Source organism: Eurytemora carolleeae, unplaced genomic scaffold (assembly GCF_000591075.1).
Source record: "Eurytemora carolleeae unplaced genomic scaffold, Eaff_2.0 scaffold757, whole genome shotgun sequence".
In the NCBI taxonomy this organism is placed as follows: Eukaryota; Metazoa; Arthropoda; class Copepoda; order Calanoida; family Temoridae; genus Eurytemora; species Eurytemora carolleeae.
This window is the reverse complement of record NW_019396660.1, coordinates 68,320-92,997: the sequence shown is the minus strand read 5'-3', so window position 1 is coordinate 92,997 and position 24,678 is coordinate 68,320. Positions and strand designations below refer to the sequence as shown.

Genomic DNA, 24,678 nt, shown 5'->3' with positions numbered 1-24,678 from the left:
GACTAAAGTATTGCAATGATTACATCATGCTGGAATCTTCAAACCTATGAGAATGATGTCAAACTTAAATCGATTCTGTTTTTAGTCTTAGTTTGAAGTATATAAGCTTTATTATTTTCATACAAAATTTACCATTTTTTAATTTTCATTCAAACTTGATCCTTTATTTATTCTTATACAAACTTTATCCTTTATTTATTATTATACAAACTTTATCCTTTATTCATTTTCATACAAACTTTATTCTTTATTTATTTTCATACAAACTTGATCCTTTATTTATTTTTATACAAACTTTATTCTTTATTTATTTTTATACAAACTTGATTCTTTTTTTTATTCTTATACAAACTTTATCCTTTGTTTATTTTTATACAAACTTTATTCTTTATTTATTTTTATACAAACTTTTTCCTTTATTTATTTTCATGCAAACTTTATCCTTTATTTATTTTTATATAAACTTTATCCTTTATTCATTTTTATACAAACTTGATCCTTTATTTATTTTCATACAAACTTTATCCTTTATTTATTTTTACATAAACTTTATCCTTTTGTTGCGCTAGCACACGCTGCGTAGTAGAAGTCTATGAAGTATCCCTGTTTTTTACAGGGAGGAACTATTTATCCTTGTTCTGTATGATTGTTTCTAAGAAAGAGTTGGAGACAAAGAACCTGTTTTTACCGGCAGCTGTTGTGTACTGCGGAGACGTGGCGAACTCGTGTGTTTTTGCAGTTACCTATAGGTATTAAAAATGTATTCAAGGATTTAAATAATTATAGAATGTTTTCGTGCTAATTATCGTGTCGGCGGACTACTGTGCTAATTATGCTTCTAAATTATTAAAGTATTCTTTTTGTGTTTTGTATAGTATATTATGATTATTTGGCTGGATTGCAGTTTTTAACGCCTGATGAGTGTAATGTCTATGTTTTTGATGGAAAATGTTTGTATTATACTCGTCAAAGCTTTTCTGTAGTCTAAAAAGTTTTATTTTTTGTTAGACTGAAGTTCCGATCCATAATAAAACTTGAAGCCTTTCCTGTGTTTTTGATTCATCATGAGAAGGGACGAGAGTAGAGAAGCTTACGGTACGGCCCAACAAAATACGGCACGGTACTAGATTTTTGTATAACCCCGGGCAACGCCAGTTGCGAAACACCTTTATTTATTTTTATATAAACTTTATCCTGTATTTATTTTTATATAAACTTTGTCCTTTATTTATTTTTATATAAACTTTACTTTATCCTTTATTTATTTTCATGCAAACTTTATCCTTTATTTATTTTTATATAAACTTTATTCTTTATTCATTTTCATACAATTTTTATTCTTTATTTATTTTCATACAAAATGTATCCTTTATTTATTGTTATACAAAAGTTATCCTTTATTTATTTTTATGCAAATTTTAGAAACATACAGAGCGTCCCACATGATATTAGATTATCTCCAAAGCGTTAACGCGAAAATAAACACATAACACTCGAAGAGTTGATATTTTCTGCAAGAAAAATTTTTATATTGGCCTTCTACATTTTTTCGAAACGATGAATTTCTTAACAATTTTCTGATAATTCCCTTAAATCTCAATTTAGAGCTTTAAAGGATCTAATATGATGTGGGACACCCTGTAATTCTCAGAAATTTCATTAAATCCCAACATGAAATATTACTCTTTTAATAACTTTTACTTAGTCTGAATTACGTAAAGTAGCACGGATTTATGGCGGTTTCTTGGGTGGGTGGGCGATCCATACAGGGGCGGATGCAGGATTTAAGCCAGGGGGGGGATGGTAGATTTTGTTAGGTACAAAAAGTCTTAAAGTTGGAAAAAATAAGAGGCCTGCCGCAGACGAAAAATTAGTTTGTCCTGAAAAACTCAAAAAGGGTCAAAATTAATGACTAAAGATTGAAAATCTAGATTTTAAACTTATCATACATTATAGTTTATTAAGATAGATGTTTTGCATTAAGTTTTTATGAAGCTTTTTGCATTAAAACAAAATAAAAACTGGAGGTATAAGATGTATAAATATAAGTTAATCTATAAATAAATGTATAAGTTAACGGAAAATTTTTAAACACGAATAGCCAATACCTTATTTTGAATACAGGGAAAGTAAAGGATGAAAATTGTAAATGCCTGCAAAGATCAAAAAGCTCAAATCCTTTTATTTTCCTATTTGCACGTGTGGAACTCCTGTTTTTTTTGTTGCTTGTTCCGAGCTTGATCAGTAGTCAATGTTCCTGTTATAGTTCCCATTTTATTGTTCTTTTGTTCCTCTTTTGATTATCCTAATGTAGTTCTTCCTTTTTTGTTCCTAACTCACCAAACCCAACATTTGTGTTGTTGCATTGTTCCGTTTTTAAAAAAAAACCTATAATATTCCTAGTTCTTTTGTTTATCTTGTTCCTAAAATCCTAAATTGCTTAAACTACCTTTTTTTTCTATTTTAAGTACGACATTTCTTCTTATCTCTGATTTGATATACCAAGTTCTTTGTTTTTGTATTTAATATCACAATTCCTTCAAATAACTTGAGAAATGGGTACAAACAATTAAATAACTTAGGAATTTTTTTTAGCAAATTGGGAACATTTTTTGCCTTAAAATCCCACGGGGGGTCAAGGCCCCCCCCTGAGTTAATCAGGGGTGGGCGAAGGTACCCCCACCCCTTGTATCCGCCATTGGTCCACTACCTTCCCCCCACCTGAGTTAAATTAGGGGGGGGGGTGTAAACCTTAATCTTATAAAAAATGTGGAAGATACTGTCGTTTTTCAGACCCGAACAGTGTTTTTTTTTCTGTGAGTTTCTCCATTGCTTTTTAAAAACAACAAATGTCCAAGTCACTTTCGCAGAGAAGAGAACCCGCAAATGAAAATAAGGACGATCAAATTCCTGCTTGGTCAGGCAAAGCTTTTAAGGGTACCGTTGTAAATCGGGCATTGCCACCTTTGCTTGGAGGGTCACTTGAAATTACGCTTACAATCCCTTTAATTCATCAGCAAAGATTTTTTCCTTGTCCAGTGTGTCCCAACAAACATGGAAATTAAGTGAAGATTTCGAGATTTTAAATAATTTTGAAAACAATATCTTAGTTAATTGGTTCAGCCGTTTTGGTGTTTGTTGTAACCAACCATACTTTGATAACTATGATTTTCATACTTCTAAATTCTAGACAATAATACTGACTCGAAAAGAGAAATAGCGAATGCATGAAAAAAGCTTAATGGAGTCGAAGTAAAAGCTTGCTGAGTTGTTAAACTGTCTGTCAAGAAATTCAAGAGTAATAATTTTAATCTTATCCTTCAAATATGACATATCAAATCACTAGCAAATTATGAAGCATGATTCTTAAATTCTTTTAAAGAAATAATAATCTGGGATCACTGCGTTCTTAAAAAAGTGGATTTAGAAAAATATTTAATTTTTCTCATTTATTTTCTTTTTCAAAAGAGACACAAAGGCTTCCTTTCCAAGTGTTCCTGATGAAAAAGAATTTTTCAGTTGAGAAATTAAATTGTACTTATCACCATAAACTGTTTACAGGGAACGATTAATAAATCTAAAAATGGAAAATAAAACTACGCAAAATAAGACTTTAGTTTCCAGTGAAATGCGAAAAATCGTTATTTTCCCCAAAATACAACAAAATCCTGAACTTTCTTTATTTAAAACTTTTCCTGTAGCAAACACCTACTCCATAACAATTTACTTGAGACGTATCTATCCAGGTCTATCAGTTAACCCAATCAAACAGGACCGACTCTAAATGACACACAACACAAGCGTCCAATATCATAGGACAAATCTCAGACTATATATTTAACCAGAACCGGCTCTAAATGTCACACCAGGACACAAGCATCCAATAATATAAAGGACAAATGTGAGACTCTATATTCAACCAGGACCAGCTCTAAATGTTGCACAAGGACACAAGTATCCAGTAATATAGGACTCAAGCTTAGACTTATACTCAACCAGGACCGGCTCTAAATGTCACACAGGGACACAATTGCATCCAATAATATAAAGGACAAATGTGAGACTCTATATTCAACAAGGACCGGTTCTAAATGTCACACAGGGACACTAGCATCCAATATGTAGGACTCAAGCTTAGACTCTTTACTCAACCAGGACCGGTTCTATATACCACACAGGGACACAAGCATCCAATAGATATAGGACTAACTGTCAGGGTTGTACACAAGGCGTATCGGTCTATATCAATTATCTAGGTTCTATATACCACACAGGGACACAAGCATCCAATAGATATAGGACTAACTGTCAGGCTTGTACACAAGGTGTATCGGTCTATATCAATTATCTAGGTACACATCATGATTAAGACCATCGTATTACGTATATATGGCACAGTTAAAGTTTAAGGTACGTCTTTAAAGAATTAAAGAGAATAGATATAACGCAGTTAATCTACCTCTGTCCATATTTTACAGCGTAATTTAATTATGTCGCATGATTTAAGCTAATTATGTTAAGAATTAGATTAAAACGCAGTTTTAATGAATAATGTCTAAGTTTAGAACATTAAATAATTTGTTATGTACAGCGTACTGCAAGTTTACAGAATATCATGTTTACACACTTTCCTAATTAACATTCAAATTATTTTTATGATTATGTAAGAAAACATTTTTAAAGAGACCCTCTGTCTTCGTTCTTCTTTTTTATATCAAATATTTGATTTGGAATCAAGTAATCTTGTCAGATAGATATAATTTAATACATCCAGCCTCATTTTTATCAATGTTCTCTTTATATTTTCATCATTTTCATCATTTTCATCATTTTCATCATTTTCATCATTTTCATCATTTTTAAATATTGTTTTTCATTTTAATTGAAATAGTGTATGCAGATTGAAAAGCTGTATATCTTTACTTTTGTAAAATTTTCTTAATTAATGTTTGTTGATAATGGCTATTTTTTGAAAGGTGTCTGTTGAGGGGCTTGGGTTTTTAAAAAAAACATAGGAAGTTTTTTTTTTAATAAATTCAAAGGTCGCAAAATTATTGTTTTTTAAAATGGTTCACATATAACTCATGTTTTTTATGTATTTTTTATGTATATTATTGCTCTTTCTAGCCCTTGGGAACCTCCTTGAGAAGGTCTCAATCTGAATAAATGGAAAAATTTGTAAAAAGAGAAACAATCCCTTTAATTCAAGTTTTGTCCCACCGGTAAGGAATTCATAAGTTCTAAATTTTCACTGAAATATAGAAACTTTGAACACAACATTTCCTGTCATAGTAAAATCATTTTACATACAGTTTACCCCAGAGATTTGGAGAGATTGAAAGAATATATATAATGTCGTCTTAAACCTATCTCTGCTGGGGTACTTGAAAACCAGGATATGCTGGGGGGGTGAATTTGACCCCCCCCCCCCTCTAAATCCCATGTTTTATGTCCAAATATGACAAATGAGACATCATTAGAAAGCTCTTGTGCTCTACTTTTAGAATCTGCAAAAAAAATTTCAAATTTGCAAAAATTGAATTTTTTATCGCAAAATCCAGTTATATAGTAAAAATGTTTGCAAAAAAAAATTTGTCCAAAAAATGAAACATTATTCATTTTTGAAAAGCCCTTGACCATGCCATTTCAAATATGCAAAAATTTTTGCAAAATTTTAAATAACCTGATTTTTAATCAAGAAAAACTAAAAATGTGCAAATTTCCTTTGACAGGTTGTTTGCAAAAAATTTGCAATTTTTTTTTCCGCAAAACTTGTTCAATCCGTTTCCTAATGTGATGGGCTTTCCAAAAAGCTAAATTTTTTCAAAATCTGACAAGTGAAAGTGGGTCAAAACAAAGATTTAGTTTGTTACAGGCAAAAGCAGTCATTCAGGCAGTGTGCCTGAGGACTCAGGCAGTTAGTATTAAAGCCCGGTTTTAGGCCTAAAGGGAGGGCTTTGGGTATGTAAGAAAAGTCAGAAAGTTTTAACAGCCTCAGACCAATACTTTTTGAGTTATGTAAAAAAAACTACAGGGGGGGGGGTCAAATTGACCCCCCCCCCCAGCAGGAATAGGGTTAACAATTTTTCAATGGGTTTTATACTAAAGGGTGTTGGGAAAAAACCAAAACACTTTACAATTTTTTCTCTCACATGCCTAATTATTATTTATTATCCAATCATAATGAAATTAATATCACAATGTCCCTAGGATGTTAGGAATACATGTGGTATACAAATTATCAGATTTGGTCAACTCTGATCTAAAATCTTTTTAAATGTGTTCAATATAAGCCTAAAACTCTTAAAACTTTGTTAGTTTACAGATTACAAGTTGAGGGTGGAGCTAATATGACCAAACACCAGTTTGGAGGACACTGTAAACCACCATTTCTAGGCAAATGCAGAACCAATTCCAGATTCCTTCACTTCTCCTTCAACATGGAGAACATCTTCTGGGGATCATTACTATATATTTTATTGCAAGAAGGAATATATATTATACTATCCTAAATCTATTCCTTGCGTAGATCTACTCTAGCATGGTCCATTAGCTTGCTGCCAGGACGAAACAGCCTCGTTTACTGTCAGCAATAGTTTCAATCAAAGTTTAGTATACACGGTACACCTGACAATAATCGCGAAGTTAAATAATGTCCAGCCTATACTTGAGAATCTTTGGGCCATGGCAAAAAAGAAGGTTGCAAGGAAGAAATGTGAAACGCTCTATCATCTGAAGCGTGTAGCCAGAATAGGAAATCCCAGCCCCGTAGGCTGATCAAATTCATACCCAAGAGACAAAGAGCATTTATTCAGAGCAGGGTTGACCAAATCCGGTAATTTTTTTACTATGAAGTCCTAACGTCCTAGAGAGACTGTGATATAAATTTCATCATGCATCGGATGTGAAAGAGAAAAGTGTAATGTGTTTTTTTCAACACCCTTTAGTATAAGTAAATTTCAGTAATTTCAAAAACAGATAAATATTAATATAATAATAATAAATATACGAGAACATATTCATTTAATCTTTTAATTAAAAAACTAAATATCTGCAGCAATTCATTATCAGAAAGTATGGAATACGACATTTTATAATTTCTTCCGATCTCTCTTTCTATTTGAAATTACCTGTATTCTATTCTTGGATCAAATAATGCATTTTGAAGGCCAAAGTAAAATATAAAGAAACACAAGGACAGATATATTCTTGATGTGTCATGGCACTGTCAGAAATATAGACATTTAATTCAAATATGATAAAAGAAATTGTTTCAACAGCTTCATATATTACTTTGTACAGGGGGGGGGGGGGGCAAACCCAACGAAGATAGAGGGTTAGGGTTAGAGGGTTAGATAGGGTTGTAGAGCGTGGAAATCTATTATGCTTTTCTATCTTTATAGCAATAAATGTTCTTCTTTAGGCTAGGAGTTTAATCTCATAGTTCTAAAATTTTTGGTTTGTTTATGGAAAAAAATTTAATTTTATTAAGCATTTTGACAAAAAAGGCCAAAGTTTAAAAAAAAAGTTCAATGGTTCAGAAAAACTTGACCACAACATAGCAGACTTATTTATATGTGATAGAACTTATAGAACTTATTTAGCTGATCTTGTGAAATATAGATATTGATATCTAACAATATTTATTTATTGTATTTACAATATTTATACAGCTAGGCCTGATATTAGAATAGATGTGTATAACACTGTAGGAGTAGTCAGGGGGGGGGGGCTATGGGGGCTCAGCCACTCCCCTGGACCAGCGAAATCTATGGATTGCAGGGGATTTTTAGGCACAACAACTGTTGAGCCCCCCCTCCTGAAAAGAAAAAATATTAAAATATTTAAGCCTACCCCTTGACAAATTCCTGACTACGCGCCTGATAACACAAGAGAAATGGGTTTAACCCCAGGTAGGGCTGGGCGTCTTTCTGGGGATCTTTCACAAGAACAGAGAGAATTAACAAGAAAGATCCCATCGTTCCGAAAAAACGAACACATAGAACGCGTTCTAAAGAATATTGGAATGATTATTAAAAGAACGAACCTGGAACGAACGCAAATTGCTTGAAAAGAATGTTAAAATCAGGAACGAATTTTCAATCAGGAACGTCAGCAGGGGCGCACAAGGGGGACTTGGATGCACGGGCCCACCCCCAACGCATGGCCCCCTGGGGGGGGGCTCATTTAATATTACATCTGAAGACTTGTAAAAAAAAGTTTCTATTCAATCTAAAAATCAGCAAATATTTAAAATCAGAAAAGTTTTAATGAAATCATTTAATTAACTGGCTTGGTAATGTTTGCACTACTTCAAAATTTATAATCTTTATTTACAAAAGAAGCAAGAAAATAAGAAGAATCAATAAAAATAAGAAAAGGATAGAAATAATAAGACGAATTAAGAAAAATAAAATATGAAAGAAAAAAAGAAGAATTAACAAAAATAAAATAGGAAAGAAAATTAGAAGAATTAACCAAATTAAAACAGGAAAGAAAATAAGAATTAACAAAATAAAATAGGAAAGAAAATAACAAGAATTAACAAACATAAAATAGGAAAGAAAATAAGAAGAATTAACAAAATAAAATAGGAAAGAAAATAAGAAGAATTAATAGAAATAAAATAGGAAAGAACAAAAAGAAAAATTAAGAAAAACAAAAGAAAAGAAAATAAGAAAAATTAAAGAAAATAGGAAAGAAAATTAGAAGAATTAACAAAAGTAAAAAGAAAAGAAAAGAAGAAGAATTAACAAAAATAAAAACAGAAATAAAATAAAAAGAATTAGCAAAAGTAATAAAAGGAAAGAAAATAATTAAAACAACAAAGAAAATTAAGAAAATAAGATGATGAAGTATGACAATAATAAAATAGAAAAAAACCATACTTATTGTTAGAATTCTAAAACTACATCTTCGCACGATAATGCAAGAACAAAGCATTGTGAATCAAATTCCCTGATTCAAAACAGTGCCCTTTAAAGCAAAAACACTTGGAATTGTTAAACACTTTGATTTCAAGATGTTTGATACTAAAGAAGTACTAAAATTTACTTTCTAACAGTCGCTGAAAATATTTTTTTTTAATTTTGAGAAAAAATATTTGGACTAAGAATATTTCGGAGTTGCGTTGAGTTCACACTGCACACTAGTTTAAACTTCAGTTATTGAGCAGTATGTTCAACATCATTTAAGAGATAAACACACGGGGTTCTCTGCATTCAATTGTCTGTCAAAGGTTTACAGGGTACCGTTGTGAATTGAGCACTTACAGTCCCGTTTGGTTTAAAAGTAGGATCATCATTCACCAAATAATAATACCAGCCCAGCCTGACTTTGGCCATTCCAACCATGCGTTTTTTTTAAAGCCCTGGATTAAGATTGAGATTACAAAGCTTTAAAAAGTTTGTTTTTAGCTTCAATTTCTAAAGGAGTAATTGTAAAAATGATAACAGATTCTCAACCATGCCCCAATAAAACAACATTTTTTATTTAATTTTTATTAAAAAATATACAACATTTACACTGGGAATACTTTCTATTTTTCTATAAAAGAGAATTTGAAAATAGTTGAATTTTTTATCTTTTGTAAGAATTAATGATTTTAAAAATAATAAAGTTGAGATTTTCTTTCAAAAATAATTTAACATGATTATGATTATGATGATACATTTTATACACATTTACTTTTATTACCAAATGATCTATAATACTACTTCAAATTCAAATTATTGTTAATATTTCTCATTTTTAGAAAAACCTTTAAATATATTTACAAATAGTTACATTAAACAATATGAGATGACAATAAATATCATGTAATAATTAAATATAAATCATAATTCTAATTAGAAATAATGCTCACGGATAAAACTATGGAAGTTAAGATTTAAATACAGGGTGTCCCACGATATATGACAGTTGGTAAATAGTTTAGAATGTCTTCTTCCATAATTTGTTGTCTAATACCAAAGACAATAATAAAAATATCATATAGGAGTCATTATAGTAAAATTAACTTCAAAGTAAAATATATTTGAGCAAAAGATTTTTTAAACGAAATAAACTGCAAACAGGATTTAATATCTATTAAAGTGTATGAAAAACAACATTCAAAACTAATTACCAACTGTCGTGTTTCGTGTATATTTTTCCTTAATATAGTTCTCTATTTCACAACATGGTTAAGTATCATAAAGAAAATATTGTAATTGGTTTGACTGACAATTCATATGAGCAAAACTCAGCCACTCTCATTTGTAGCAAGATTTGTTTTTTTTATGGTAAAATAATTTCCTTTTAAATTTCCAATAAAGCTGTTATTTTATATCCTAGTGTATAGTTCTATCATAGACATGAAACATGAAACATCTTGACACATTATTACAATAAGTGGACATTCTGACAATTCATAAATATTACATTTTTCCAAATATTTTAGTAAATAGTAGATTATGTAGGTAGGTGAAGGAACTGATTTCTTTCCTCTTTTTTTAATTCTTCCTTCAAACCTAATGCTGCAAACTTGATATTTTAAATTTTGAATTCTGCTAGATCAAAAATTCCAAGTTTGAAATGTCTAATTTTTAAACAGGTTGTATAAATTTAGAAATTCAGATATCTTTAAAAATAAAGTTATTTATAGTACAGAGTTTTCATCTTTTAAGTTGAAAGAATAGTAGGATCTAAATACTTGAACATACATCTTTTAGTTATTAGGTCCTTTAAGTTGATGAATCTTTTAGATATTAGTTTCTAAGTTGTACTTAAATCTTTTAGATATAAGGATCTAAGGTGTTCATACAACTTTTAGATATTAGGACCTAACTTGTACATGAATCTTCTAAATATTATGATTAAAATGTACATAAACCTTTTAAGTAAAAGGTTCTAACTTGTAAATAAATCATTTATATATTAGGATTTAAGTGCATGAATCCTAACCTTTTTATGAAATCACTGGTCTGCAATATAAAGAAAAAGCTACAGAATACCTTTTCTTTTTCCATTAGAAGAAAACAATAATTTTTCATTTACTGACATCTGCAGTACTTCTCTTAGATTGATTTCCTCTATAGGAAATCCAAGAGCATTGAATGAATTTTGATTAAATAGATTTTTTAAGATAAAACAGAATAGCAGTAAAATTAGATTTTAAATTATTTAAAGTATTAAAAACAAAAACAATTATTGAAAAATTATATGTCTATACTGTGATGGGACTCAATATGAGCAATATTCGGCCCAGGTTCAAATTCAGTAAATTTCAATGTGTACTGTTTTGTTTGAGCACTTGTGCTGTTTACTCAATAGTGTCAATTGTTTCATATTTTCAGAATTTCCCAATGAACATTGAGACTAGATTTATTGAATAGCGAAAAGTAACTGAACTGCAAAGAAGTAGTTTAATAACATCTGCCTATTCATTACATCTGGTACTTGAACTTGTTAAACCTGAAAAGAAGTAAAATTAATCATTATTTTCCTTCTGTTATAAATTATAATCTCTGTTCTGTGGTTGTATTGTCGTAAAATGAGAAAATTCCAATATGCAAACAAAATACAGTTGTCCCACTTTACTGTTCATTTTGCTGAAATATTGCATACACATTATATACAATTGTGCAGAATATATAACAGTTTTTAAACACTTTTATAAAATAAACTCAAGAAGACGTAAATTTTATCATGATTTTTAGAATTAGGTTTTAGAATGCTAATTCTGAAATGAAGACTCTCAACGTAGTCATCCAATTCCCATGTTTATTGGGACATTCACTTTGGACCGGGAAAATAATATTTTTCAGAAAATAATCAAAATTGTAGAATGCAGGTCATTTCTTTCTTTTAAATTTATTTATATGCCATTATTTCCACATTTATGTATCTATTATTATCATCAAAATCTTCTTGGGATTATATATTTTTCATTTTTCTGAAAACTATTTCTTTTCTTTCTGGAAAAATATGTTTTTGTTGCCTGGTCTTTACAAGACATTACAACTTTATTTTGGCTTGGGTCACAACTTGACAACTTGACAAGATATAATGTTTCATACTTGACATTTCATTTAAATGTTCAAGAAGCCTTATCACTCCTTCATTTACAGGATATTTCACTATTTATCAAACTTTAATTTACAGGATATTTCACTATTTATCAAACTTTCATTTACAGGATATTTCACTATTTATCAAACTTTAATTTACTGGATATTTCACTATTTATCAAACTTGCTTCTGAAAAAGTTTAAGATCTCTTGATCTCGGTTTCAGGTTTAGGATTAAGGGTTTGCTTGGTGTATGGTTAAAATTAATCATAGCTCCAGGAGGGTTTAGATCCGATGATGTCATTAGATCCAGGTTAAGGATAGATATGACCAAAGCTCCAGTAAGAGGATAGATTTAACTAAAGTTCCAGATAGGGTTTAATGAGCATAACTTTAAACATAGCTCTGGGTAGGGTTAAGATCTAAGCTAACCTTAGCTCAAGGTTAGGTTTAGATCTAATAATAGTTAGGGTTAGGTAAGGGTTAGATCTAATCATACCTCCAGGCATAAGGGGTAGATCTAGCCTTAGCTCCAGGTATGGTTTAGGTATGATGGGAGATTAGATTAATATTGGTTTCACTCACTAGTGGAGCAGTAGTGATGTTGTTTACATCATGATGATGATTAGGATTAACTGCAGATTTCAACTCAAGAAGCTCAATGCTTGAAATTCCTAAAAGATTAAAAAAATTATTTAGATTTTCCCATTACTTTTTGATATCATATTCAAAGAAATTAAAACTTTAAACTGATTTTTAAATAGGTTTACATAGGTTCAATAGTATAGTTCAGTGGCATAAAATGATTTTAATGTGTATCTTCTTTTTAATAGCTTTGTACAAAGAATTTGTGTTTGAAAGGTGCTTGTAAAGAAATGTTAACTTCTGTTTAAATGAATAAATATTTATATATTTGGTTTGTCTGATTGCTTGTATACAATAAACCTCAAAACGGCTGAACCAATCATTTATTTGACATTTTGCATGACCCTTGGGAGTGCAGGGGGCATGACCCTTGGGAGTGCAGGGGGCATGACCCTTGGGAGTGCAGGGGGCATGACCCTTGGGAGTGCAGGGGGCATGACTGGTAGAAATAGAAAAATTGTGCATGGAAAAATTGTGCATGGAAAAATTGTGCATGGAAAAAATTCTAACTTTTTTGATTTTTGTAAATCTGTCTAGTTAAAATTTTTAATTAATCAAGTTGAGTGAAATATAAAAATGTCTAATATGCAATCATAGAGAATAGAATATATAGAGAGGAATTAAAAGAATCTCTCGGTATGAATTTTTTCAGTCCCTTTCAGCCTGAAAGGGAGTTCAAAGTGGACAAATCATGTAAATGTTCACAAATTATATGCAGTAGAGTACATTAATACAGTATGATCCCTAGACTAAACATTTCAATTTCAAAATTTTAAAGCTGTTAAATAAACTTTATAATGAATTAGGTGAATAAAAACATCATTTGATTTATAGTGATAACGGAAAATCATCGTTTATAAAGTGGAAGGCATAGAGTCTATGTAAATGATCATTGGTCAATTATGAAACCAGCCTATTTCATAATTTGGTTTTCTTATAACAATAATCTTAGATTTTCTATAAAATGATATTCCAGGGCCCAACAGGTTATATAGCATAAATATGTGAAGTACACCTGCAGTATGGAAACAGTACAACAAAATGGCCGTTTTACACTTTTTTCTAGTAAATTCCTCTCTATATATTCTATGCATGCAATGTCATATTTGCATCATTCAGCCTTTAAGATCATTTTATATTTTCTTAGTTATCACCTTCTTTCTGATGTTTACAGCACATGTCCCTGCAGGTTGTGTACATTTTAACAAACACTGATGACACAACACATCTAAACTTGAGGTCCTGAAAAAAGAAGAAAAGGTGATGAAGAGTACAGATGTTCATCATGTCAAACAGGAGGAAGCAACACCAGGGGTAATACAGTGAGGGGCTATGGGTCTCTAGACTATCAACTGAAGGGTGTATTCTTCCCAAGTCAATCCAGCCTTGAAAATTTTTTAATTAAGCCCCCCCCCCCCATAGAAATATTCGTATATAGCCCCTTTGCTGCTTTTCAGAAGCCTATGTTAATGCTGATCTTGATTCCTAAAATACAATTTTGATTGACTAAACAGAGTACACATGTACATCTAGTTAAACACAAGGATGCAATACAAATTGGAGAATTATCATATTAAAATTTAATGTCCTTTCCATTTTGTACAACTTCCAGTTCCTTGTACCTTTACGCACAAAACAATTAAATGCAATCAGTATTCAGTACCATCATCAGTTATACCCTGTGTGATATTAGGAAGTTGCCGCTTGGGAAATTGTCACTTTGGAAGTCACTTTTGGGTAAATACCTTTCACCCATACATCAAAAATAGACTACTAAACTTTTGAAAATCACATTACAATGTGTTATAAACGGAATTGTTATTAATGCAAAACTAATTAAATATGTTTTAATATGATTTGATTCTAACAAATGTTAAAAATAATTTGGATGAGATAAAATTGCATCCTGATCTCCATTAGTTCTCCTCAAATCTATTTCATTCAAATGCTTAGTTATCTTTATTAAAATTAGGTGGAACCATTATCAAAACAGCCAAGAGCTATTTTCCACCGAATTGTTTTATTCTACTGTTAAAATAATTGTCAATTTGTTATTGTAAACTCAGATATATAATTTATGATTCTACTGTAATAGGTTAAAAGTTTGATATTTTTTATTTCTTAAACACATCAAGTAATTTTTAAAGGAAAGAAATAAATTAAAATTAAAAATGTCATTATACTTTGATCATAGAATGTAAAATGCTTAAAACCTTTAACAAATAAACTCAAAAATACAAAAAATAAAAACTAAGAATATTGATTACACAATTAATAAATTAACTCAATACTACAATAATAAACCCATATAATATTGAATACTGAAAACCTGTATCAAATAAACAAAAAAATACAAAAATAAAACTCAGTACTAAAATAATAAACCCATATAATATTGAATACTGAAAACCTGTATCAAATAAACAAAAAAATACAAAAATAAAACTTAGTACTAAAATAATAAACCCATATAATATTGAATACTGAAAACCTGTATCAAATAAACAAAAAAATACAAAAATAAAACTCAGTACTAAAATAATAAACCCATATAATATTGAATACTGAAAACCTGTATCAAATAAACAAAAAAATACAAAAATAAAACTTAGTACTAAAATAATAAACACATATAATATTGAATACTGAAAACCTGTATCAAATAAACAAAAAAAATACAAAAATAAAACTCAGTACTACAATAATAAACCCATATAATATTGAATACTGAAAACCTGTATCAAATAAACAAAAAAATACAAAAATAAAACTCAGTACTAAAATAATAAACCCATATAATATTGAATACTGAAAACCTGTATCAAATAAACAAAAAAATACAAAAATAAAACTTAGTACTAAAATAATAAACACATATAATATTGAATACTGAAAACCTGTATCAAATAAACAAAAAAATACAAAAATAAAACTTAGTACTAAAATAATAAACACATATAATATTGAATACTGAAAAACTTGTATCAAATAAACTTGAAAATGAAATAAAAAACCCTAGAATATTGAATACTGAAAAACCTGTATCAAATAAACTAGAAAATGCAATAATAAACCCTAGAATATTGAATACTGAAAAACCTGTATCAAATAAACTAGAGAATGCAATAATAAACCCTATAATATTGAATATTGAAAACCTTTATCAAATAAACTAGAGAATACAATAATAAACCCTAGAATATTGAATAATGGAAACCTTTTTCAAATAAACTAGAAAATGCAACAAAAAATCCTAGAATATTGAATATTGAAAACCTTTATAAAATAAACTAGAAAATGCAATAATAAACCCTAGAATATTGAATGATGGAAACCTGTAACAAATAAACTAGAGAATGCAAAAAAAAAACCATATAATATTGAAAAATGGAAACATTAAACCAATATGAAGAAACTTCATAAAACAAGGGCGTACACAGGGGGGGGGCAAGGGTGGCAGTGCCCCCTAGACCTGTAAAAGGGGGCGTAGCCTCCCATAGAACTCAGAGCTATCACACTTCTTAAATCTGAAACTGAAGAGTGAAGAACATAAAAAATTAGTTTGCTGGCTTTTTTTCTGCTAGTTTTGTTTGAAGGAGAGATAAAGTAGTACTTGCAAGGTAACTGGACTTATGTGTACCTTTAAAGTATCCAAGAAGCCAAATGTTTTAATTTACAGTTCAAATTTTGCCCCCCCCCCCCAGGCAATTTTGCACTTCAAGCATATTTGGCCTCCCCTTACATTTATTTATGTGTACGCCCTTGACTAATTACAAATTATATTTTGATCTTTAATACAAAATTTGTCCAAAATATGATAAACATTTTTATACTTTATTATTCAAAATAGTACTACCCAGGATCTTAAATATACAGTGAAACTTGATATTATTGTAACATTAAAGTGCATGCTGTAAAGTGGAGGCTTAACTGAATTAAACAAACTTTTTCCTTTCTTAAAATATTTTCAATTTAAACACAAATAAACCTAAATTAATAAACATCAATTTTTCCATGAGATTAGAACTAAAAAGATTCAGAGAAAGTTTGTGACATATTTAGACAGCTTGGGAACTAGTTTATAGTAAACAAAAGTCAAGATTTCTGGTCTAGGCAAAGAGGGGGTTGTTTGTGGATTGTGCCATCAATGGCATCAAACTATTGCTTTATACCATAGAAGTAATTCCTGCTTTGTAGGAATAATCACAAAAAGTAAATAAAAAACTCCCTCTTAATAGTTCTTCTCTTTTTGAGCACATCGATTACTGATTCGTTCAAAACATTTTGATGGAATACATAACAACATGAAAAACAACATGGTGGACCTTCACATTCTGAAGAACAGAGGTGGAATGAATACAAAGAGTACATGTGTATGTCTTTGTAAACATTAAGGATATTACACACCGGAACTTCAAATCCTGGAGAACATAAGTAAAAGGGTAAAAATAACTGGTTAAAAATAATAGGTTAAAAATAACAGGGTACATTAAGATTTTTTAAAAATTCGAGTTTTGTCTTATCAAACCAGCAGTTTAAGAACATTTTGGTTTCCTTTGACATCAGTTCCAAACAAGGACAAACCTCATATATATTTTTATATATTTTCTAGACTGGTTTTGGCACAAAAAGTAATCCCCTGTTGTAAAACAATAAATGAGTGCCAATCTTATATGGCTTTTTCACTTATGGGGTGTTTGTGGCATTGTAAGCTGTTATATACAAACTTATAAAAGTGTAAAAAAATTTTATTTAATATTTCTGAAAAGCAGTAGATGCAGAGAAGATTTCATTATGTAAACCCTGGGATTTAATGCATACACATTTATTATTTGGGGGAAAAGGTTTATAACCACCACTAGGCTCTAAAATTCATTGAGGATTAAGAATTTACAAACCAGAATTTAGGATTTTGAAATTAGAAGTTGTACTGTTGGATTAAGGATCTTTAAATTAGTAGTACTGTAGGATTAAGGGTTTATAAAATAGAAGTTGTGCTGTATTTATGACACTATGTTCATGAAAAATAACCTACATTTCTGGACGCATTTACTTTTAAACAATAATCCCATATTTTTTTACAAATTCAAGACACAGTTTTTAATCCCAAATCTTAATGATTATAAAACATTTTTTAAGTTAAGATACTACATACAGGGTAGGTTGAGCATACAAATCAAAGAGGGGTAAATTTTTTGGATATTATGTAAAATGTTAAATTACCTTGTATGAGTAGATGAGGATGTTTACTGCGGATGATACAGTCAGAAGAAGATGGCTCAGTTTAATCACCAGTCTACCCCACAGGGGTGTATACTTTAGAGAACCCCACATTAACATCTAAACAGAGGGGTGTATACTTTGGAGAACCCCACATTAACATCTAAACAGAGGGGTGTATACTTTGGAGAACCCCACATTAACATCTAAACAGAGGGGTGTATACTTTGGAGAACTCCATATTAACATCTAAACAGAGGGGTGTATACTTTAGAGAACCCCACAAAAACATCTAAAGAGAGGGGTGTATACTTTAGAGAACCACGCATTAACATCTAAAGAGAGGGGTATTATACTTTAGAGAACCCCATATATTAACATCTAAACAGAGGGGAATATACTTTAGAGAACCACACATTAACATCTAAAGAGAGGGGTGTATACTTTAGAGAACCACACATTAACATCTAAAGATAAACTTTAGAGAACCCATATTAATATCTAAACAGAGGGGAATATACTTTAGAGAACCACACATTAACATCTAAAGAGAGGGGTGTATACTTTAGAGAACCACACATTAACATCTAAAGAGAGGGGTATTATACTTTAGAAAACCCCATATTAACATCTAAACAGATGGGTATAAACTTTGGAGAACCCCACATTAACATCTAAACAGAGAGGTGTATACTTTGGAGAACCCCACGTTAACATCTAAAGAGAGGGGTTTATACTTTAGAGAACCACACATTAACATCTAAAGAGAGGGGTATTATACTTTAGAGAACCCCATATTAACATCTAAACAGGGGGTATAAACTTTGGAGAACCCCATATTAACATCTAAACAGAGGGGTATAAACTTTGGATAACCCCACATTAACATCTAAACAGAGAGGTGTATACTTTGGAGAACCCCACATTAACATTTAAAGAGAGGGGTGTATACTTTAGAGAATCTTAACTAAAACTTGTTTCTAACCTGGTATGACTCATACATGTTAATGATAGTCTTTGGTGTGTGGCAGAGAATGAGAACCACCACAACTCCGGAGAGAAGGGCAGTCATTGCACCATCCCGCCTTAAATATCATTATTAAAGTTGCATTTTTTATTATATTCTCAATCCCTTTCCAATCTAATTTCTTTATACAAAGGCTTTCCTCAAAGCTAGAAAATTGTTAAAGATCACACAACCTAAAATGTTTCTAGACAGTGTAATAGTTTATAATTCAAAATGTAATTAGGCTGATGCCAAACCCAACCTAAATAATACCTCTGGTTTGTGGCTATCCTGTTGTGAACAAGGTTGGCTTTCCTCATCTTCTTGATGATCTTAAAGTTGAGGATAGAGAGGGTGACGATGGGGAATATACCTGGAATTATGGAACAATCAATTCCTTAAATCCTTAAATTGTCTTCTGCAATTTTCTCTTCTCAGAAATATCAGAAATATCAATAGTCAATAGCAGCTCTTAATAGAATAAATTGAAGTACTTTTGGACAACAAATCCCAAAACTCGGGAGTTTTTACTGTATAAGAGGTTTTCACATTTTGACTGTTATTTCTAATGTCAATTTCATATTCTCTTTATTCTTTGTCCTCAAATGTTTTATAGGCTCATCAAAGGAATTTCTTTTCATCTTTATGATCTGATTACTTTATGACAGCAATTCATTCTTAACAACAAAAATAGAATAACCTCTAATTTATTTCTAGATTTAGCAGAATTTTTGATAATTCAGAGCTTTGTAGGCTTTCCAAGTTATTACAACTGTCTAAAAAACTAATCCATAACATCTCATGAACATGACAACCAATGACAGTTACTATACTACATTTTCCCATGATAATAGTTAAAACATACAAATAATGGTTGTAAACATTTTTTTACAGCTGTTTAAAAAATTAAACATGGCATCTGTAAAAAATAACTTAGTCCTGACTATCATTACAAAACTATCCCATGACAGCTGTTAAAAACTTAACTGTGACAGCTATTAGACAATATTTCTTTCTATAGTTGTTAAAAACCTACCCATTTAAGCAATTACACAAATTGCCCAGGACGCTTTTTACAACTGTTACTTAACTTACTCATAACAGCTCTTAAAATAACTTATCCATGACTAATGTTAAAAAACTAATACAGGATAGTTCTTCACCAACTTACCCATGACAGCTGTTAAGAACTTAACTGTGACAGCTATTAGACAATATTTCTAAACAATAGTTGTCAAAAACTTACATGTGACTACAATTAAACAAATTACTTACACTTGTTAAAAACTCTCCAGGGGCGTAAATAAAGATTTTCTAGGGGGATGTAAATTTTAACATTTTGCGCGTGCAGCACGCCGATATAACTCATATTTAAGGGCCTTATACTTGAAACATATTTGTATACTTGCACAGAGACTGCCTTTTGAGCTAGTGTTTCTCATGAAATTTGTCCTAAGTCAAAATCCAATCACCCAGCGTAGGTAAAAACTGATGAGTGAGAGCTTTTTTTCTAAAGTCTCTAGTGGTCACCTTTCTGATATATTCACTAATTAGATTGACTATAACATTTATTCTGTGAAAAGCTGGATTTATTTCAATCATCATGCATATAATATCTATATTATAAAACATGGTATTCGTATATATATATGTTGCCTATAGCTGGCCAAAAGGGGCTGTTACAGGCTAAAAAATTTAATTTTTTTTCAAATTTTGTTTTCTACGGGTAACTATATGAAAAGAAAAATGTCTTGCTTTTTAAAATTTAATTTTTTATAATCTTGATCTTTTAACATTTTATTTTGCCCCCCCCCCTGGAATAGCTAATTATACAAAATTTGACATATAGTGCACGCTACTGCATTAATAACTCAACTTTTTAGTAAAATTTATCTTTGTTACTTTGTTAAAGTTGATTGAGTAAGATTATCTGCGAAAAGCAATTTTTTTTTACATTTTTCCTCTTAATGGTAATCATGGACATGGAGAATAGAGATCAAGTTTCTAAACGGGGATGTTTATGTGGTAATTACCTCAAGGATTAGGGGGGGGGGGTAAGTAACCCCAATAACCCCCCTTATTTACGCCTTTTAAACTCACTTCTAACAACTGTTTAAAAACTTAACTAAAACCATGACAGCTCTTAAAAATGTATTCATGATTAACTATACAAAACTAACACAGTTTTTAGACAATCCATGACAGCTGCTAAACATTTCCTATTGACAGCTGTACTCAACTTACACATGATAACAGTTAACACTTACCCATAACAGCTGTGTTAAGAAGTATGCAGACAGTTGTGTAAACTGGATTTTGTCTGAGTGGTGTTAAACCCAGTTTTGTGATCTCAGTACTGAAATAATTATTATTAATAACAAACATTACTCCATCAAACATAATATTAATGTTAATTTTGCTGTTTTGTTTACATCAAGCTAATGATTTAAGTCAAATACTAGAAATTTCGCTTCTTTAACTTTTACCATGTGCTATAACTTACAGTGGAAACCAGAAAACTATGGAATAGGAAGATGACTTGCAGACTTATAAGCAATGACTTAAAATAGTCCAAAGAACAGACTCATTTAAGTTAATTGATTTAATTATCGTGATTTGTAAATACATTAAATACACGATAAAAAATTCTTTAATTAAATTTTTTTTAAATGCTTGCCTCTTAGGTTTAGGAAAATGTACATACAGTGATATCCAGAAAACTTTGGAATAGAAAGTCGACTCTTAGACTAAAGTTATGAGTTTAAATAAACAAATGAACATGAGACAAAGCAGTTTTGAAGTGTAAACAGACCCTGTTCACGCACTATCACATCAAAATCTTTTAAGTATTGCTTTAATGTCGTCTTCTTATTATACAGTTTTCTGGTTAGCACTCTAACTAATTATAAGATTACGAGAAGTTCCTTAAAAGTCTTAAATTCATTAATTTTTGTTGCTGAAAATTTAATATTTTCAAAATAGCGGCGGTCGTGGGAATGAGATTTGATTCTATAATTTATATAAATGACATAGTTAGGGCAAGTAAACGTCAGCATAATTAAATTATATTTATCCAGAATGAGAATAATAAAGTTTTATTGAAACAGCAAAATTCAAAACTTTTTCTTTACAACGATCTTAAAACAAGTATTCCAAAAATTCTCAAAGGAATTGAGTCTTTGCCACAAACTCATTTGTTCAAATTCCTTTTTCTTTGCAAACTGCAGGTGCTGTAAACCTTTGATATTTCAAACTTAAATTATTTGATCTAACAGCATTCATAGTTTGAAATATTGAAAATCTTGAACAAAAGGTTATAGAGATAAAGATAAAAGAGGTTAGAAAATCAGAGTTTGTGGCAAAGACTCAATTCCTTTAGCGGGGCTGTCTACATATTTCAAGTGCTCCTCCATTAAAAGAGCTAAATGCTCGATTCCCTATACCGGTACTCCACAGAGAAACAATTTACTTTAAAGTATCATTTCCTTTTCAAAATATCAATGTTTTTCTTATTAAAACTGATTTTTTTAAGCTGTGGTTTCCTTTCAAAAGTAACTGGCGTATTTAAGTTTCAGAAACAATCAAGAAATATCCAAATTAAATAATTTTAGGCTAGAAACTGATATCTACAACATTATTAATCAGATAAAGTTTTATGAGAACCGTTGTTTTTTGGAATATGCACCCGTTATGGAAACAAAAAGCTTGATAAGAAATTAATTGTAAAAAAATCTAATTGAAGAATATTTTTCATTTAATATCTTGAAGCCTCCATAAACTCATCTAACCTAAACCTATTTAACAATATAGTGTTTCCAAGGTAAGTTTAAAACTCTGAGGCCGTATTGAAAGAATTTGAGCCGTGGCTTAAATTTCAGCCGCTACTCAAATATGGTTGTTAGAACTTAATATCGTATTTATTGCTTCAAGATTTAAGCCGGCGCTCAATTGAAACCGGTTTTTGGTGGATTTAAGACGCGGCTCAAATTCATTAACCCTATTCCCGCTGGGGGGGGGGTCAATTTGACCCCCCCCTGTAGTTTTTTTTACATAACTCAAAAAGTATTGGTCTGAGGCTGTTGAAATTTTCTGACTTTTCTTACATACCCAAAGCCCTCCCTTTAGGCCTAAAACCGGGCTTTAATACTAACTGCCTGAGTCCTCAGGCACACTGCCTGAATGACTGCTCTTGCCTGTAGCAAACTAAATCTTTGTTTTGACCCACTTTCACTTGTCAGATTTTGATAAAATTTAGCTTTTTGGAAAGCCTATGACATAAGGAAACGGATTGCACAAGTTTTGCGAAAAAAAAATTGCAAATTTTTTGCAAACAACCTGTCAAAGGAAATTTGTACATTTTTAGTTTTTCTTAATTAAAAATCAGGTTATTTAAAATTTTGCAAAAATTTTTGCATATTTGAAATGGCATGGTCAAGGGCTTTTCAAAAATGTATAATTTGTCATTTTTTGGACAAATTTTTTTTGCAAACATTTTTACTATAAAACTGGATTTTGCGATAAAAAATTCAATTTTCGCAAATTTGCAAATTTTTTTGCAGATTCTAAAAGTAGAGCACAAGAGCTTTCTAATGATGTATCATTTGTCATATTTGGACATAAAACATGGGATTTAGAGGGGGGGGGGGTCAAATTGACCCCCCCCCAGCGTATCCTGGTTTTCAAGTACCCCAGCGGAGATAGGGTTAAATTCGGAAACTGGTCTTATATCATTAATTGAAGGAAGCAAAATATATGATTTATTGATTGATTCTGATTTCACCGATTATCTTAAAATCTGAATCCCATTTTCTGACAAATATTTCTAGGAATCTTAAAAACAGGCCTTTAAAAATTGTATGTGATTTGAGATAAATATAAGTTTTTGTCTTTTTAATATAATCAAACTTCTAAAAAAACATCTCAATGAAAATATTCTTGAACTTTTAGAATATGTAAACCAGGATTCTGTAAATTCTATTGAAAACCATTGAATTCACTTCCGATACAGAAAACTAATGTTTATCTATTCACTTCCGAAAAAGAAATGTAGTATTTATCTATTCACTTTATTTTCAAACTTTAGTTTAGCTTCATCCCTTGGGAGCTTCATCCCTTGGGACTTTTAATCTTTTCCGTCTTTTTCTTTTCATCTCTTTTTAATTCTATTTATTTGCAATTGTCTGGGTGTCTGTTTATCTCTATGTCTGTTTGTATCTAATGAACGTCAAAACGGCTGAACTGATCGGACAAACATTTTGAGTGGGACCTCACATGACCCCCAAGCAAGGCGTATGGATGGTCAAAATTTCAAAAATTTGCCTAACTTAAAATTTAAATTTCATGAAATTTTAAAATCCGGAAAATAATATTTGAGAATTTGCGAACATTTCCTTATTATTGTTTTATATTGTAGGTTTAGGGAACATAAACAAATTTTTTATAATGTGCGCCAATTCCAAAAGAAAAATCCGTTAAAATTTTAAAATGATTAAAAAAAAAGCCGGCTTTCAGAGCAACAGTAAAACGCTAAGATTATTTACAGGGAGGAGGGTTCGAAGAACCCTAAAAGCCTAGTTCCTATATATTTCTATTCACTTTTATTGATTTCTATTTAGAGTGAGCCTGCTACCTGCTATTGGTGCTAGGATCGTACATGTTCTCCACAACAGTTTCATACTCGAAGAACCTGGCGAGGTTGTAGAGGATAGAGAAGAGGACGATCACCAGGATATAGAGACAACCATCTAACAAACTTCC

The 24,678-nt window shown here is 30.6% G+C and overlaps 1 protein-coding gene and 1 long non-coding RNA gene across 10 annotated transcripts in view; one reads left to right on the top strand and one right to left on the bottom strand.

Moving 5' to 3' along the window:
• The first annotated feature begins 565 nt into the window (after positions 1-565).
• LOC111707040 (uncharacterized) lies at positions 566-24,620 on the top strand. The gene is made up of 3 exons (XR_002766363.1): positions 566-749; positions 1,009-1,120; positions 24,537-24,620. It is a non-coding gene; the product is annotated as an uncharacterized LOC111707040 (long non-coding RNA).
• Positions 10,572-24,678, bottom strand: part of LOC111707039 (FMRFamide receptor) — a 59,807-nt gene continuing 45,700 nt past the window's right edge. For 6 of the 9 annotated variants that reach the window (XM_023480029.1, XM_023480030.1, XM_023480031.1 and 3 more), the window contains 7 exons: positions 24,551-24,678; positions 21,189-21,277; positions 19,195-19,294; positions 18,901-19,000; positions 17,919-18,035; positions 13,850-13,937; positions 11,838-12,724 (listed from right to left, as the gene is read on the bottom strand). In XM_023480029.1, coding sequence (XP_023335797.1) covers positions 12,594-12,724; positions 13,850-13,937; positions 17,919-18,035; positions 18,901-19,000; positions 19,195-19,294; positions 21,189-21,277; positions 24,551-24,678 — 753 coding nt within the window. In that variant the 3' untranslated portion in view covers positions 11,838-12,593. Of the gene's footprint in view, positions 11,455-11,837; positions 12,725-13,849; positions 13,938-17,918; positions 18,036-18,674; positions 18,805-18,900; positions 19,001-19,194; positions 19,295-21,188; positions 21,278-24,550 lie in introns of those variants that run through there. The other 3 variants (XM_023480025.1, XM_023480032.1, XM_023480033.1) reach the window with 3 other exon arrangements.